A 14667-nucleotide genomic window follows, 5' to 3' on the forward strand; every position below is an offset into this window, starting at 1 on the left:
ACCTCGCAAAACTGAAAATGAACTGGACAGATTGTCCTACATTTATCAAATTTAGGTCGCAAAATGTATCAGGAAATGATCAAATATACCCGTCACAGGATATCACGCATGATACACATCGATTTAAAATAAACAAACAAACATGCTTCTCAGGCATGTTATGAGATCTGCATCTGGTTAAAATGTGCCACGTTAATAAGGCTCTCTCTGCTGTATCATATTCCCCTCGCGCGCAACTCAACCCTGAAACATGCAGATGATCACAACAAAGACACCTTTTCACCGGCACGAGCCCCTAATACTGCCCGCGCGCACCTGTAATGCATTTGCCACTTAAGGCCCTTCATACGAAGTGAAATCGCCTCGAGCTGACCTTGCGTCGATGCAGACTTAACGCTGTAGGCTTTCACGTTTCTTTCTTTCTTTCTTTGTGTCTTTTTCATCTTTCTTCTTGTTTCTCCTCATTTGTTTCTCTTGATTTACACTTGAGACCCATTCAAACCGTATCTGTGAATCATGCACAACCCTTATTTAGTCACAGCGTTTATATAATCACAGATCAGTTACGAGGCCAATTATATATACAAGAAATAAATACAAGCGCTGCACTGCAAGGCCCACACTTCTGCTTTCGATGACTGCAAGAAGCTTTACTCATCGCTGTGCCCAGCTTCATATTTAAATATTGCTGAATATGTAGCTATCCTAACAACAAATCAAAATGTAGACCATTATCAATCTTATTTCAGTTACACTGAAATGTTAAATAGAGTAATCCGTTATTTGGTTTGTGTCCGTAGGTCTATTTGTTTTACATTTTACTGCATGTTAAAAAGCGTCGTAGAAATCAACTGAGTCACATACCGAGTAGAAAGCCTTTGTTTGGAGGCTCTGGCTTAATTAATCATTTGATTTATCAAGCCCATATTTTACATGGCTGGCTCAACATATCTGGCCTACAGCAATTCTTTCATCTGCTGTTTATCTGCCTTTTAATCTATTATGCATTTACAAATGAAAACTTCTATCAAAGACTAGGGTTGGCGAAATCCCGCAAGATTGCAAAAGTGCAGTTCACTCCAGTGTGCCAACATTATAAAAAGAGAACACGGCAAAAATTAAATTGCACAAATAAAAATGCAAACATTTTTTTTTTTCATATTAAAACTAGAAACATATTCCCTATATATATATATATATATATATATATATATATATATATATATATATATATATATATATATATATATCTAAAGTATTAGTTGAGAAATTACAAATTACATAGGGACACATAAATAAATAGTATTAGTGATTTATAGGTAAACGGGGGACACAGTTCTGTCAAATTACATAAAGAAATTGTAGCCTATAACGCTGTGCTGAACATTTGTCAAGTGTTTATAATAGTTTTTATTAAACATTGTTTTTGTTGTTAATAAATGCATTTTTAGGTTAGGAACAATTTAAAGACTCCTTGCACGCGTAAGTGAAAAAATAATAATTTCCAGATGTTTTAAAACCTTTTGACCCCTACCCCCACCCCATCCAAGGAATGCCTTAGAGCCAAATGTTTTAGGAGGAAAATAAGACAATTGGCAAATATTTGCTAGCAGCTATGTTTGAAAAACTTTTTTTAAATTATTCCTTACTTTTTAGTGGCCGCTAATCAATAACAAGCTTTGACAGTCATTTAAATAATGGATTCAACAGGCATTACCAATCGATAAATCACTCGAGAGTTTAACTCCAAGAAGACGACAATTTATTAAACAAATAGTAACTTTAGATATTTTCAAAAGGTAGGCTATAAGAAAAAAACTGTAACTCAGTTGTACACTCGTTACCTTTCTATACTGAATTGACTATAAATACTTAAGACATTTCCTTGCAAAGTTGGTCCACCTGCTCTTGCGTAAAATAAATTAACACATTTTCTTTTAATCTATCTTGATGGACGAGCAGGGAGAGAATGTTTATGTGCAGCGGAATTATCCTATTACCAACACAAACTCGCATATCAGCCCGAGTTCACTGACCTAAAAAGCTTCCTTAAATTACAAACGCATGGCAAATAATACAGACATATATTAAACAATTTTGAAATTCATTAAACGTTTGGTCAGAACTTGCTGCAGTCGTATACAAAGGCTCCGGAAGCCCGGTAGAGTGGCTGACTGGACGGGAAAGCCATTTGACAGCTATTGCTTCCGGTCACCGGAGAGCTGTTCAGAGCTATCCGTTGCGTCTCGAACATCTCGCGCACCGCGTGAAAGTTTTGCTGCTGGCCGGGATAGCTCGCGCTCAGGTGCCCCAGCTCACCGGCTTGACTGAGATACCAGGGCGCGAGTCTGTTCTGCTGCAAGTGCTGGCTCTCCTGGCTCGAGCCCTGGTGGGGGTGTGAGATAGAGGTGGCGCCTGTCGTGTTTGTGTATTCCGGTAAAGTGTCATCCCCGTGGCCGCGCTCCCCTGTGTACAGGCTCGTCGCTTGCATATTGCAGTGGTAAGTGGCGGGCTGGCCGCAGGGTGGACTGTAATGTGCGGGCTGCGGGGACGGAGAGTAGGTCAGAGACACCGAGCTTGGCAGCGCGGCGCGAGAGGCCGGCAGCTCTGCCGCGTGCTGCGGGGAGCCGCGAAGCCCGGTCATGATTGTATCCATACTAAAGGCCTGTTGTGGCGTTTGCGAATGAGGACTCCCGCTACACGCACTCCCACCGCTCCTATCTGGACTCTCCGTTTTAGGCACGGTGCTCAGGGGTGGAGTGCTGTCATGGGGAGGCGTGCAAGTCCCGTTCTCGGTCTTTATATCCCGGAGCTTCACTGGCTGCTGCGCGTCTTGCTCGCACGCTTGTCCCTGGCTGTCTTTGCCCTGCCGGTCCCGCTCCTCTCGGTCCTTCAGCACGTCCTTCTTCTTGAAGCGGCGCCTCCGTCGCAGGAAGCTGCCGTTTTCAAACATGTTATATGAGTCCGGGTCTAGAGTCCAGTAGCTGCCCTTACCTGGCTTCTTATCATCTCTTGGCACCTTGACGAAGCACTCGTTGAGCGACAAATTATGCCGTATGCTGTTCTGCCAGCCTTGCTTATTGTCCCGGTAAAATGGAAAGCGCTCCATGATAAACTGGTAGATCCCATTCAGCGTGATCTTTTTGTCGGCTGAGTTCTGGATGGCCATGGTGATGAGCGCGATGTAGCTATATGGAGGCTTGACCATGTCCTTTGGCTGCTGCGCAGGGGCGTACGGCCCATATGCGCGGGCCATGCTGCCGGGGTACTGCTCGTGCGCTGCGTGAGAGTACATGCTCATAGGCGCAGGCATTCCGGTATATCCACCTCCGGCAGCGGCTCGATAAAAGCCTTGGTCCCCGGTGATATAAGGTACTACGCCTAAAGGGCTTTGGCTAGACACGGGGTAGCGCCCCTGCATCGTACCCCTCTCTCCAACGCTATCCTACTGCGGACTAACAAGAGAAAAAGAAGGTTAAAACCAAGGCAGACGTCTCAATTCACTTCGAGAAGAAAATTCATTCCAAGGTTCGTAACTTTCACCTTTTCCTTTAGTGTCTTGTCTCAAAACTTTCATTCAAAGTTTCTTCCCAAGCGGATCTTCAGGTCTTCGCTGTGCAGGCGAACGAGAAGCAAATGTCTTATGTGGAGAAGGCAGTGAACAGGGAAAACCTGTGAACTTCCCGCATCCGTCACTTCACAGGGACTTTTTCACCGAATTACCAATTCTGCCTTTTGGCTGAGCTCAGCGCTCCTCCCTAAACTCATCTCACGACCAATAAGCGCTCGAGAGCTGGAAAGACTGTACCCGAAGACCTTTTCCCTCTGGGTATATGCATAGTCTACCCTTGATTTAAGGATAAGGAAGACGCAAACACACGGAAAGAGTAGAAATGTTGACAGAAAACGAGACAATTCTCACATCCTCGGGCTGCTTAAGACATGAAACAAATAGAATCGCTGATATGTGCTGCAGGGGGTAAAATGACAGGTTATGTATAAAAGTACATGGCCAATATGAGGTAAAACAGATTTATAATATTTGTAAAGATGTCTTGTTTTTACAGAGTTGCAGCCGACCCGTCGAACAAGAATGATTCCCTGTTTTCGTTCACGTGTCAGGATTCATTTGGGGTGAAGTAAAGCGGTGTTTGTTTTTCAGAAACAAATGTACTGCTTATAGGGAGCAAAGCGCAGTCTGTGCTGGCCAAAAGGTGTCAATGAAGCAAAGTGTCCTTTTAAGTGCTAGATGGACGAAAAGCCACCCAAACTGTGCTTTGCACCTATTCTTTGTTGGTGTGTGTCATTGCTTTTACACTTCAGTGCTGCGTTAATTTTCTTTAAGTGTCAAGACATGTCGTCTCAGAGTTAGCCTAATAATAATAGGTTTCAGTTGAGAGGTCGCACTGCTTGTGACATTTTCTTATTATGACAATGAAAATGAAGTAAAGCTATTGATAGAAAATATTCATTTTGTTAGAGAACGAGCATATTATTTGCGGACCAACAAACGTATTTAATATTAAATTTGTTTGTCATTTGCAAATAAATATGACATTGATGAGAAAAGTACAAACAGTAAGTAAAACAGTTAAGTAAAATTAGTAAAAATATTATGTTCTCGTTGGCAAAAACAAGAGAATGTAAATCAAATGAATGATAAACAATCAATAAATCATTACATGAAAAACTAAAACATCATCAATTCATTATTACCAATAACAACACAACATCAATATATAGAAATTAAACACCATAGTAAATAATTAACATGACATATTTCATCAACAACAATTGTAATATGTTGGCTATACAAAGAAGAAGCGTTTTTTATTCATTTTAATTTTAATTATGATTTCTTTTTTCTGTTGGGTGTTTGTTTGACTTTTTATGATAGACTGCGTTCATTGTAGTTAATTTATAAATAGCCTATATATTAACATAATATATCGTGATATAATTTTACCAAATAAGATGGGAAAAAGATATCATAATTCACGAAGCTTATTATATATTGAAAAAAATGGGTAATCAAATAACTGCATTGACCAATGCTTTACTTACTGCTAAATGAATAAACGTAAATGTAATTCACGTTGGAAAACTGTTATTTGCCTAATGTACAGTATTTGTTTTGAATTAAAATCCTTGCAGCGAAAAAGGTCGTGGGTTAAATTCCCAGAGAACACGCATACTGGTTAAAAAAAAAAAAATATATATATATATATATATATATATATATATATATATATATAATAAATATTCAGGCTATATATATATATATATATATATATATATATATATATATATATATATATATATATATATATATATATAGCCTGAATGCACTTATAGGTTGCTTTGGATAAAAGCGTCTGCTAAATGCATAAAAGTAAATTATGTAAATAAATTCAAAAACAGTTACAATATCCTGCCTCATATTTTCACGTGTTCTTCCTTTTCTTGTCTAATACCTGGCAATTTAAACTCCGAAGAACTAGGTCGATTCAGCGCGGTGCGGTTAGTGGAGCACAACATGAGGAGCGCGTCTGTAGGTTGTCCAAGTTCACCTGCTAAATCTGACTTTCTGTGTTCTATCTCCCCCTTGTGGACATTTTATTAAAGCACCTATTTTGGGTAATTTGTCTACTAATACCAACCATTTAGTACATGCTATAAATAGGCAATTAAATGGCTTGAGTTTTTTTTTTAAACAAAGTCAAGATTTTAAGATACAATGAAAATTAATAAGGTAAAATGTTTAGTCCTATTTTAGCATCTGTAACAGTTTTTCACCATTTTAATCAGTTTTAATTTTTTTACCTTTACACCTGGTTCATGTAACCTTTTTATAACAATATTTAATGTTACTTTTTACATCAACTAAGCATAACTTGCAATTAAACATGTAAATAACATATTTTAAATATTTATTTATAGCATATATATATATATATATATATATATATATATATACACACACACACACACACACACACACACATATATATATATATATATATATATATATATATATATATATATATATATATATGTATATACATATACATATATATATATATATATATATATATATATATGTGTGTGTGTGTGTGTGTGTGTGTGTATATATATATATATATATATATATATATATATATATATATATATATATATATATATATATATATATATATATATATGCCTACAGCTATTATTTAACTTATATATAGCCTATGATGTGTATATATTGTTAATAATAATTGCATGATCCATTAATATGGTCAGCAGTTTGTATCATGCAAAATGTAACTCTCTGTATGAAATGAATCTCTGTGGTTCATTTTGCGTTTGAAGAATAGTAGCATTGGACGCTGCACTGGTGCACAGATGTCAGACTGCACGCGAACAGGCAAGACCACACACTAACTTCTTCAAACAATGCGGTTAACTACAGCGAATGGGTTAGGGATGCAATCAGCTAATGCACTAAAAGGAATGTTCCATCGCCAGCTGCATAGAAGTAGCATTATTCATGAGCATGAGGTGCATGAAGCCCCTCATGAGCTGATGTCACAGCTGTCGTCCTTAACTTTTGAAACATAACTGCCCTGAGATTATGACGGTAGAATTATGTTTTTAGCCGGTCAGAAACCCTCTGATGCTCTTGCTGTCTGTCAATCATGCTTTCACTGTCAAAGGGGCAGTCCATGTACAGAAAGGCGGAAGCTTCGACAGGACCATGAAAATAATTAATGTGAACTGTAAAGCTATTCATCACTGCAAGGAGCTGCTAAGCTTGTCTTGCTTTTGCATGGCAGGAAAATATACCATGGTAGGAAAATGAGGTGGGGGAAGGGGGTACATTTGTTGGCAAAGTTTGGCATTCGACCTTTAGTGGCACTGTAATACTGTGTGAGGCGATTTCCCGAGAGTAAATACATATGACATTTGTCACTAGCGAGGTAACAGCACTGTTTATAGAATCTGCTGCAGCGCTCTCTCTCCCTCTCTCTCTCTCTCTCTCTCTCTCTATACGTGTGTGACTCTGTCTCTCTCGCTCTCTTTGTAATAACTTCATTAATAAGTGCATTAGAAGGGCTCAAGCCTTCATTACCAGCTACGTTTTGGAACCAGCAAAAGAGGCATTGGATGAGATGCAAAAGAAATAATCCTACTCAAAATAGCGATTTAAGTACAAAAACAGGACGAATCCCTTATATATCATCTGATCGATGTCTTGAGGTCTGGTAACCGTAGTATAAGAAGAATAACTGACTCCGGGCTGTTGAATTTTTAGAAAAATAATGCACACCCGACGTCGAGCGAAGTGTGTATTATTTTTCTAATAATTCAATGGCCCGGAGTCAATTATTCCTTACTTCTTCATTGACTTAATGTGATAGACACTGGAGTTCATTGTTTCATTCACACCATCTCAAAATCTACAGCCTTGATATTGTGACCCACTCATTAAGAGTTCATTGCTGAGTCATGACAAATGTGTTTGCACGCCTTTAAAGATAGTAATCAGACTTGAAATATTAATATTAAATAAAAATATATCTGGTTTTATTTAGAAGGAAAGAGGGCGGGGGCGATTTCAGCTTTGGCCGATAGGGGGAACCGTTGAACCATTTCATTTGTGAAGGCAATCAAAAGCACACATATAGGTGCATCTCAATAAATTAGAATGTCGTGGGAAAATTAGAATAGTTCATAAAACCAATAAAAAATTAAAATTTTTAGTGAATTGTTGGCCTTTTGGAAAGTATGTTCTTTTACTGTACATGTACTAAATACTTGGTAGGGGCTCCTTTTGCTTTAATTACTGCCTCAATTCGGCGTGGCATGGAGGTGATCAGTTTGTGGCACTGCTGAGGTGGAATGGAAGCCCAGGTTTTTTTGACAGTGACCTTCAGCTCATCTGCTTTTTTTTTGGTCATTTAGCACTTTTAGTTTCTCTATTGTGTTCAGGTCTGGTGAGTTTGCTGGCCAGTCAAGCACACCAACACCATCATCATTTAACCAACTTTTGGTGCTTTTGGCAGAGTGTGCAGGTGCCAGATCCTTCTGGAAAATGAAATCAGCATCTTCAAAAAGCTGTTCAGCAGAAGGAAGCATGAAGTGCAACACGATGGACCAACACCAGCAGATGACAGATCATCACAGACTGTGAAAATTTAACACTGGACTTCAAGCAACTTGAGCAATGAGTTTCTCCACCCTTTCTCCAGACTCTAGGACCTTGGTTTCCAAATTAAATAAAAAACTTGATCTCATCTGAAAAGAGGACATTGGACCACTGGGCAGCAGTACAGTTCTTCTTCTCATTAGCCCAAGTAAGACGCCTCTGACGTTGTCTGTGTTTCAGGAGTGGCTTAACAAGAGGAATATGACAACTGTACCCAAAATCCTTGACATGTCTGTGTGTGGTTACTCTTGATGCCTTGACCCCAGCTTCAGCCCATTCCTTGTGAAGTTCACTCAAATTCTTGAATCGATTTTGCCTGACAATCCTCATAAGGCTGTGATTCTCTCGGTTGTTTGTGTATCTTTTTCTTCCACACTTTTTCCTTCCACTCAACTTTCTGTTAACATGCTTGGATACAGCACTCTGTGAAAAGCCAGCTTCTTTGGCAATGAATGTTTGTGGCTTACCCTCCTTGTGAAGGGTGTCAATGATTGTCTTCTGTCAGTTCAGTAGTCTTCCCCATGATTGTGGAGCCTAGAGAACCAAACTGAGAAACCATTTTGAAGGCTCAGAAATCTTTGCAGGTGTTTTGAGTTGATTAGCTGATTGGCTTGTCACCATATTCTGATTTGTTGAGATAGTGATTTGCTGGGTTTTTATTAAATGTGATCTAAAATCATCACAATTAAAAAACAAACAAAGACCTAAACAACTTCAGTCTGTGTGCACTGAATTTATTTAATACACAAGTTTTACAGTTTGAGTTGAATTACTGAAATAAATGAACTTTCCCACAACATTCTAATTTACTGAGATGCTCCTGCTGAATAAAGCGGAAAGGCTTTTCCTTGCTCTCACTGTTACTTTACTACTTTTATGAAATTTTACAATTGAAAATGTGATTGATAATATTGATACCATTAATACATAACCGATTTCTTAGTCCAAGCATATTTGGTTTGCATTGACTGTTCTAATATCTGATTATGGTAATAAATACATTTCTAACTGGTAACTGGTTATGGTAGTAAATACGTTGCTGGTTTGCCATTATTTGAGATTTGTTTTCTGCTCACCACCACACAAAATTATGTCTTGTATAAGGTCAATGAACAAAATATGAAATCCTAGAGCTACTGTAAAACACATGCCCTGGCAAGTCATCTACATCAATGTTTTATCTTGTGCATTGGGTTAAATATTATACATGCATCTCAAGATGTCTAATGAAATATTATATTTTTATTTAACTGTTTATCATTTTGGTAATGCAAACCTGCAGCTAATGCACTGGTACGCCAAGAAGGAACATATTTTAGTTTTGTTTGTGCTGTAACAGTGCAAGACTTGAAGGCATAATTTACAAGGACATATTTTAAATGTGTCTTTGTTTAACAGTCTGTCAGCAGTAAACTCTATACAGAAACGCATCTGGGGCACAGTTTTCATGACATGTAGGAAAAAGAGCATGAAACTCCGCAAGGCAAAATGAATTCAGTAACCATTTGGTTCGTGTTTTTTTTTTTTTTTTTTTACATTATGGTTGTTCAAAGTGCCACCTCAATGTGCCGTCTCTGTCAGTATCATAATGCCTTTTTTTCATTAAGGTCAAAAAGAATGTTGCATCAGTGTATTTATTTTTAAGTGAGTGACTGATGTTTGACACTTGGAGTCTAGATTACATCCCATGTTTTGTTAAATATATTAACTATTAATATACAATGATTATATTATTTTGTAAAACCAATGTCTTGTTTGCTGAAATAAGATCTTTATATTCTTATTTTTCTGCATTGTGCACTCCAGATGCAGCTGTCATGCCCAGATAATACTTATCCCAAGATTTAATATTTTGATGGCAATATTGTCATATGAAAACCTCTTTCTTTTATTGCCGTATATTTTACAAACTGTGTTTATATGGTCGATTCCAGGTAATATTACTTGTTACATAAATACCTTCAATATGCTTTAATAATAAGAGTTTGTGTTTTTTTGAAGATAACTGTGTTTTGAAGACGCTTGCGATTGATGTAGATGAATGTAGCTGTGAGTATGATCCGTGTTTATTAGTAGCTATAAATGTCTCATTGTAATCTTTTCCAAATATTCGCTTAGGTATGTCGCTTTGTTTATAAAATCAGAAGGAAAATTGGCAATCGTCGAGAATATTTCACATGCGTCGCGTGAAGGTACATTAAGTCACCAATAGATGGCGCTAGATGACCGTCTAAAAGCTTCCACTGCCAGCGCACCAACAATAATTTTGTGAAATAAGCTGAACTTTTTTTTTTCTTTTCTTATAGTGAAACTTGTGTCCTTTCACTTTTCAAAATTAAGATTTTTTTCTTTACTCATTCGAGTGGGTCAAATTCCCTAGGTCACTTCTGCAAGTTCTGCAAGTAACTTAAGTTAGAAATATAGCCTAAATATGTTCGATGCGTTGCGACGTGATGAAACTGATTTAAAAGTTAGTTAAGAGTTAGTACAATGTCACCAAAACATTATAAAGTAATCAAATAACAAAACCTGTAATTTACCATGCTGGCCAAATTGGTGATAAATGTAACAAATGTTGGGTTTATAGGCTAAATGTAAATTATGTTGAATAATAATTTGCCTAATTTCAGTTGTTTCTTTATTTTAAATTGTAGATTATAGAAGAAAATAATTTAATTTCGTATAATGTTGTTGTAGCCTATTTCGTTTTATATTTTTTTCCTTACGCATTTTAACATTTCTTTAGGCTAACCTTTAATATTAAGGTAACCATTTTAAACGAGGAAGACTGGGGCTATCACAGTTTTATTCCAGTAGGCCTAAATAGGCTATTTCTCAGGGCTATATATTTATTATTATATTTTTAAATGTCAATTTTCTTTATGGGCATAACTCTACGGTAATAAAATTTGCCTTTGAACATTTCTAAAAGATAAACTGACTTTTTGACCGAGAGCATGTTGTCACTATGAAACCTGTCATTAAAAGGACTGGGGTATTATATGGTTTTTATGACATTTTGAAACACGTAACAATTAATGAAACTGCAAAAAAAGGACTTATAAATATTATTATAAACATAATAATAAAAGTAGTAGTAGGCTAGTATTACTGCGATTACAACTTACTAAAAACAACTTGGCGCAACCTGAATATCTAAGAAATATCTTTAAACCTCGATTAAAAATAGGTTATATACCTTCATTATAATACTGACTTATTGTATGTTCGCTTGTTTGCACAACCACTATTACAAAAATGTGATGCAAGGATTTAAGTTTTGGATGCAGAATTGACAACAATTATTCTGATGTTGGAGGCTTTTAAACTATAGGTGTTTTTAATCAACATAAAAAAAAAACACTGATGGGGAAAAACACACATTTGGACTTTTGAATCAAACGGATAGATAGATAGATAGATAGATAGATAGATAGATAGATAGATAGATAGATAGATAGATAGATAGATAGATAGATAGATAGATAGATAGATAGATAGATGGTCTTGGCATAGGCTATCGGTCAGGCAAAAACACACTTTCCTTTGAAATGTTTTATTGCTAACATCACATTGCACTGTACAGATTAAGTGAAATATACTTATATGTGTTCAATTCAAACTCTATTGAAATGTAACCACAAGGCATAAAGTGGCAAGTCCATGACTTCATGAGTTTAACTGTTTCATATGCGCTTCTTGCGGGGAGGTCAAATCAAGTCGCCAGGGGCTTTTTCGCTGGTTTTCAAAAAAATAATAATAATAATAATAATACACGCACACACACATTGCCAAGCATCTTGTGAGTGTACAATTATTAATCCTTCATTAATTGTCTTTACCTCACAGCTATCCAAGTGCTTATCTTTGTGCAACTTGTTCCGCAACAAGCGGACTACATCACGCAAGGTTTGACGTCTTGGTGCATACTCTGATGGTGGTGATGGTGATGATGATGGTGATGATAATATCCACCAGCAGACGGGTGGAAGGAGGTAATTCCGTTAAAATTCAACATGAAGTCCTTCCGTTCTCCGACTGGGGAAGAATGCGTCGGATAGCGCGATATACCCACTGAGGACAGATAAATACACACATCAAAATGCATAAAATCATGTTGTTGTTTTTTTTTGTTTGTTTTTTTTCACTATTTATTTATCAGCTCATACATGGGTAGGCTATAACCCCATATACAAGCTTTTTCCCCCAGATTTGAGAGGAGCCTAAAATATCGCTTCCTTTAAATGTGTAGGCCTAAATATTGTGTAACAAAACACATTTCTTTTACCATTGTATTTTTAAATATCCAAATTGTTTTTCAGCAATATTCAATAAAATGTATAAATGTTAAAATTGTTATGTATTCAAATTAAATGCACTATTTTTAAATTGCCTTATTGCATGACCTTCACATATTTTTGTATTTATTTAAATATAGTTTAGATATAGCTACTATAATAAAATATAGTTTTTATCTTTACGTTTAGATAAAAGTGGAATGACTCTTAACGTCTGGTAATAATAATAATTATTAGTAAGCTTTTGGTATTTTTATTGTTATTAGTATGGGCCTAATACTATATTACAAATGCATTTTTCTGTTTCCTACCCAAACTGTTCGAACAAAACAAAAACAAAAAACGTGGTCGAACGTAGGCCTAAAAAAATCTTTCAAATGCAAAAGATGTCAACGCTTTTGAGTCATACTCACATAGCTATAAGGTGAATTTAACAGCTATCAATTCAAAACATAGTTAAAAGTCATCTTAAGCCTAACGTGTTGCAAATTTGACATTCTGAGAGATGCTTTGGAATTTCGATTTAGTTTTTTTAGATTTCATTAGATTTTTGTTATAAAATAATGTAGCCCATTAGGCCTAAATTTTACAACTTAAATGGGTTTAACACGTTATTTCAAAGTAAACAGCAAATGTCATCTAAATGTTTCAGAGATTATAGGCTACTTTATTTGTTTTTACCTGACATGTCTGTGTTGTCTCTCGCACTTTGCTGTATGTAACCCTGTTCCAGGGAGTAGGTGAATATGCCTGGATGCTGCCCCGTGGACGGAGAATTGGTCGAGACTGTAGTAGGCTGTTTTAGGTATGGAGAATTTGAAGAAGAAGCCCATAATGCTGGTCCCTCTGAATACGGCGCGTGACCCTCGAGTGCGCCCGCTATGGCAGGAGAAGGCGGGACTGGGCTGGTGTTGCTCTCCGCGCCATAGTCTCCGTTCCCAGGCACTGGACAGCTAGCCATATAACCATGTCTCGAGCTGGGAGACATGTGACCGTGGTGCCCGCTGTTTATTGACTCATAACCATTACCAGACAGGTCCAGGTTATAGCCAGTGCCGTGGCACGCAAGTGCGCCGGTGGGAGGTTGGTAATCAAAGCTCTGAGGTAAAATGGCGGAACCGAACCCGAGGCCGTTCATCATTCTGTACATGGGTTTCATGGCCTGACATTTTCTCCTAAATCCTCGTGGTCTTCGCCGAAATGACCCTTCCTCGAACATAAACTCACTGGTGGGGTCTATGGTCCAGTAATGTCCTTTTCCCGGCCGCCCAAGACCTTTTGGTAGTTTAATGAAGCACTCGTTCAGAGACAAGTTGTGCCGAACAGAGTTTTTCCAGCCCTGGTAAGAGCCTCGGAAAAAAGGGAAGCGTGTTTGTAAGAACTGGTAAATCTCACTAAGTGTGAGTCGCTTTGTCGGTGCGCTCTGAATTGCCATCACAATGAGTGCGATGTAAGAGTAGGGCGGTTTCTCCGGGCGTCGCAGTCCTGAGGTAGTCTTTTTATTCTTGGACACTGTGCCATGGTCCTCCAGGCTGCCTGTAGTATTCATCGGTCCTGAATGCAGCGCGCTGGACTCTGGACTGGTCCTCATCGGGGGCGTCGGGCGCAGTGGCCCGTGGGAGCTCTCAGTCGTCATCTGTCCCGCGCTGACGTACGAACACAGCTGGCTCACAAACGTTGACGTTGACAGAGGAAAAAGATTAAGCAGTGCAACAAAGCTAGAACTTGCCTGTTCGATGACCAATAACGAGGTTCAACAAAACACAGTTTCCGAGAATAAATGCCACGCTTATGCTAATTTAACAAGGCATCTATATGTAGACTAAACGGTCTTCTTTTTCTGGCTTTAATGTTGTGATCAAAATCCTGTTTTTATGTTAGGGAAAATATCCAAGTAAGGTGCGTAATCGTGGTCCTTATTAACTTTTAGAAACGGTTCTTTTTCTGCCACGAGCTCCGTTCTGATCCTGGCGGCTGTAGTCCGTTTTTGAGGAAGAAGTGGAAAGACTGAGTTCGTGCAGCGCCTCAACTAAACAAAACTCGACAGCCAATCACTCAATAACTCTCCCCGGCTTTCTCTCCTCTAATTGCTCCTCCTTTCCCGTCTCACCCACCCCCTCAAACCCCTAGACCCCTACAAACTCAACTCTTTCTCTCTCTCTCTCTCTCTCTCTC

General features: G+C 37.9%; 2 protein-coding genes across 2 annotated transcripts; both read right to left on the minus strand.

The window, feature by feature from the left end:
* Window positions 1–1745: 1745 nt before the first annotated feature.
* On the minus strand, window positions 1746–3719 carry LOC113120936 (forkhead box C1-B). Its single transcript, XM_026291090.1, has 2 exons — window positions 3544–3719; window positions 1746–3455 (listed from the first exon to the last, which is right to left on the minus strand). Exon 2 carries the CDS (start codon window positions 3419–3421, stop codon window positions 2120–2122), a length of 1302 nt encoding a protein of 433 aa, XP_026146875.1. The 5' UTR covers window positions 3422–3455; window positions 3544–3719; the 3' UTR covers window positions 1746–2119.
* Window positions 3720–11734: 8015 nt separating this feature from the next.
* On the minus strand, window positions 11735–14545 carry LOC113120937 (forkhead box protein F2-like). Its single transcript, XM_026291091.1, has 2 exons — window positions 13174–14545; window positions 11735–12268 (listed from the first exon to the last, which is right to left on the minus strand). Exons 1-2 carry the CDS (start codon window positions 14126–14128, stop codon window positions 12090–12092), a joined length of 1134 nt encoding a protein of 377 aa, XP_026146876.1. The 5' UTR covers window positions 14129–14545; the 3' UTR covers window positions 11735–12089.
* Between the last annotated feature and the right edge of the window lie 122 nt (window positions 14546–14667).

The sequence above is a fragment of the Carassius auratus genome, chromosome 20, assembly GCF_003368295.1.
Source record: "Carassius auratus strain Wakin chromosome 20, ASM336829v1, whole genome shotgun sequence".
Lineage (NCBI taxonomy): Eukaryota > Metazoa > Chordata > Actinopteri > Cypriniformes > Cyprinidae > Carassius > Carassius auratus.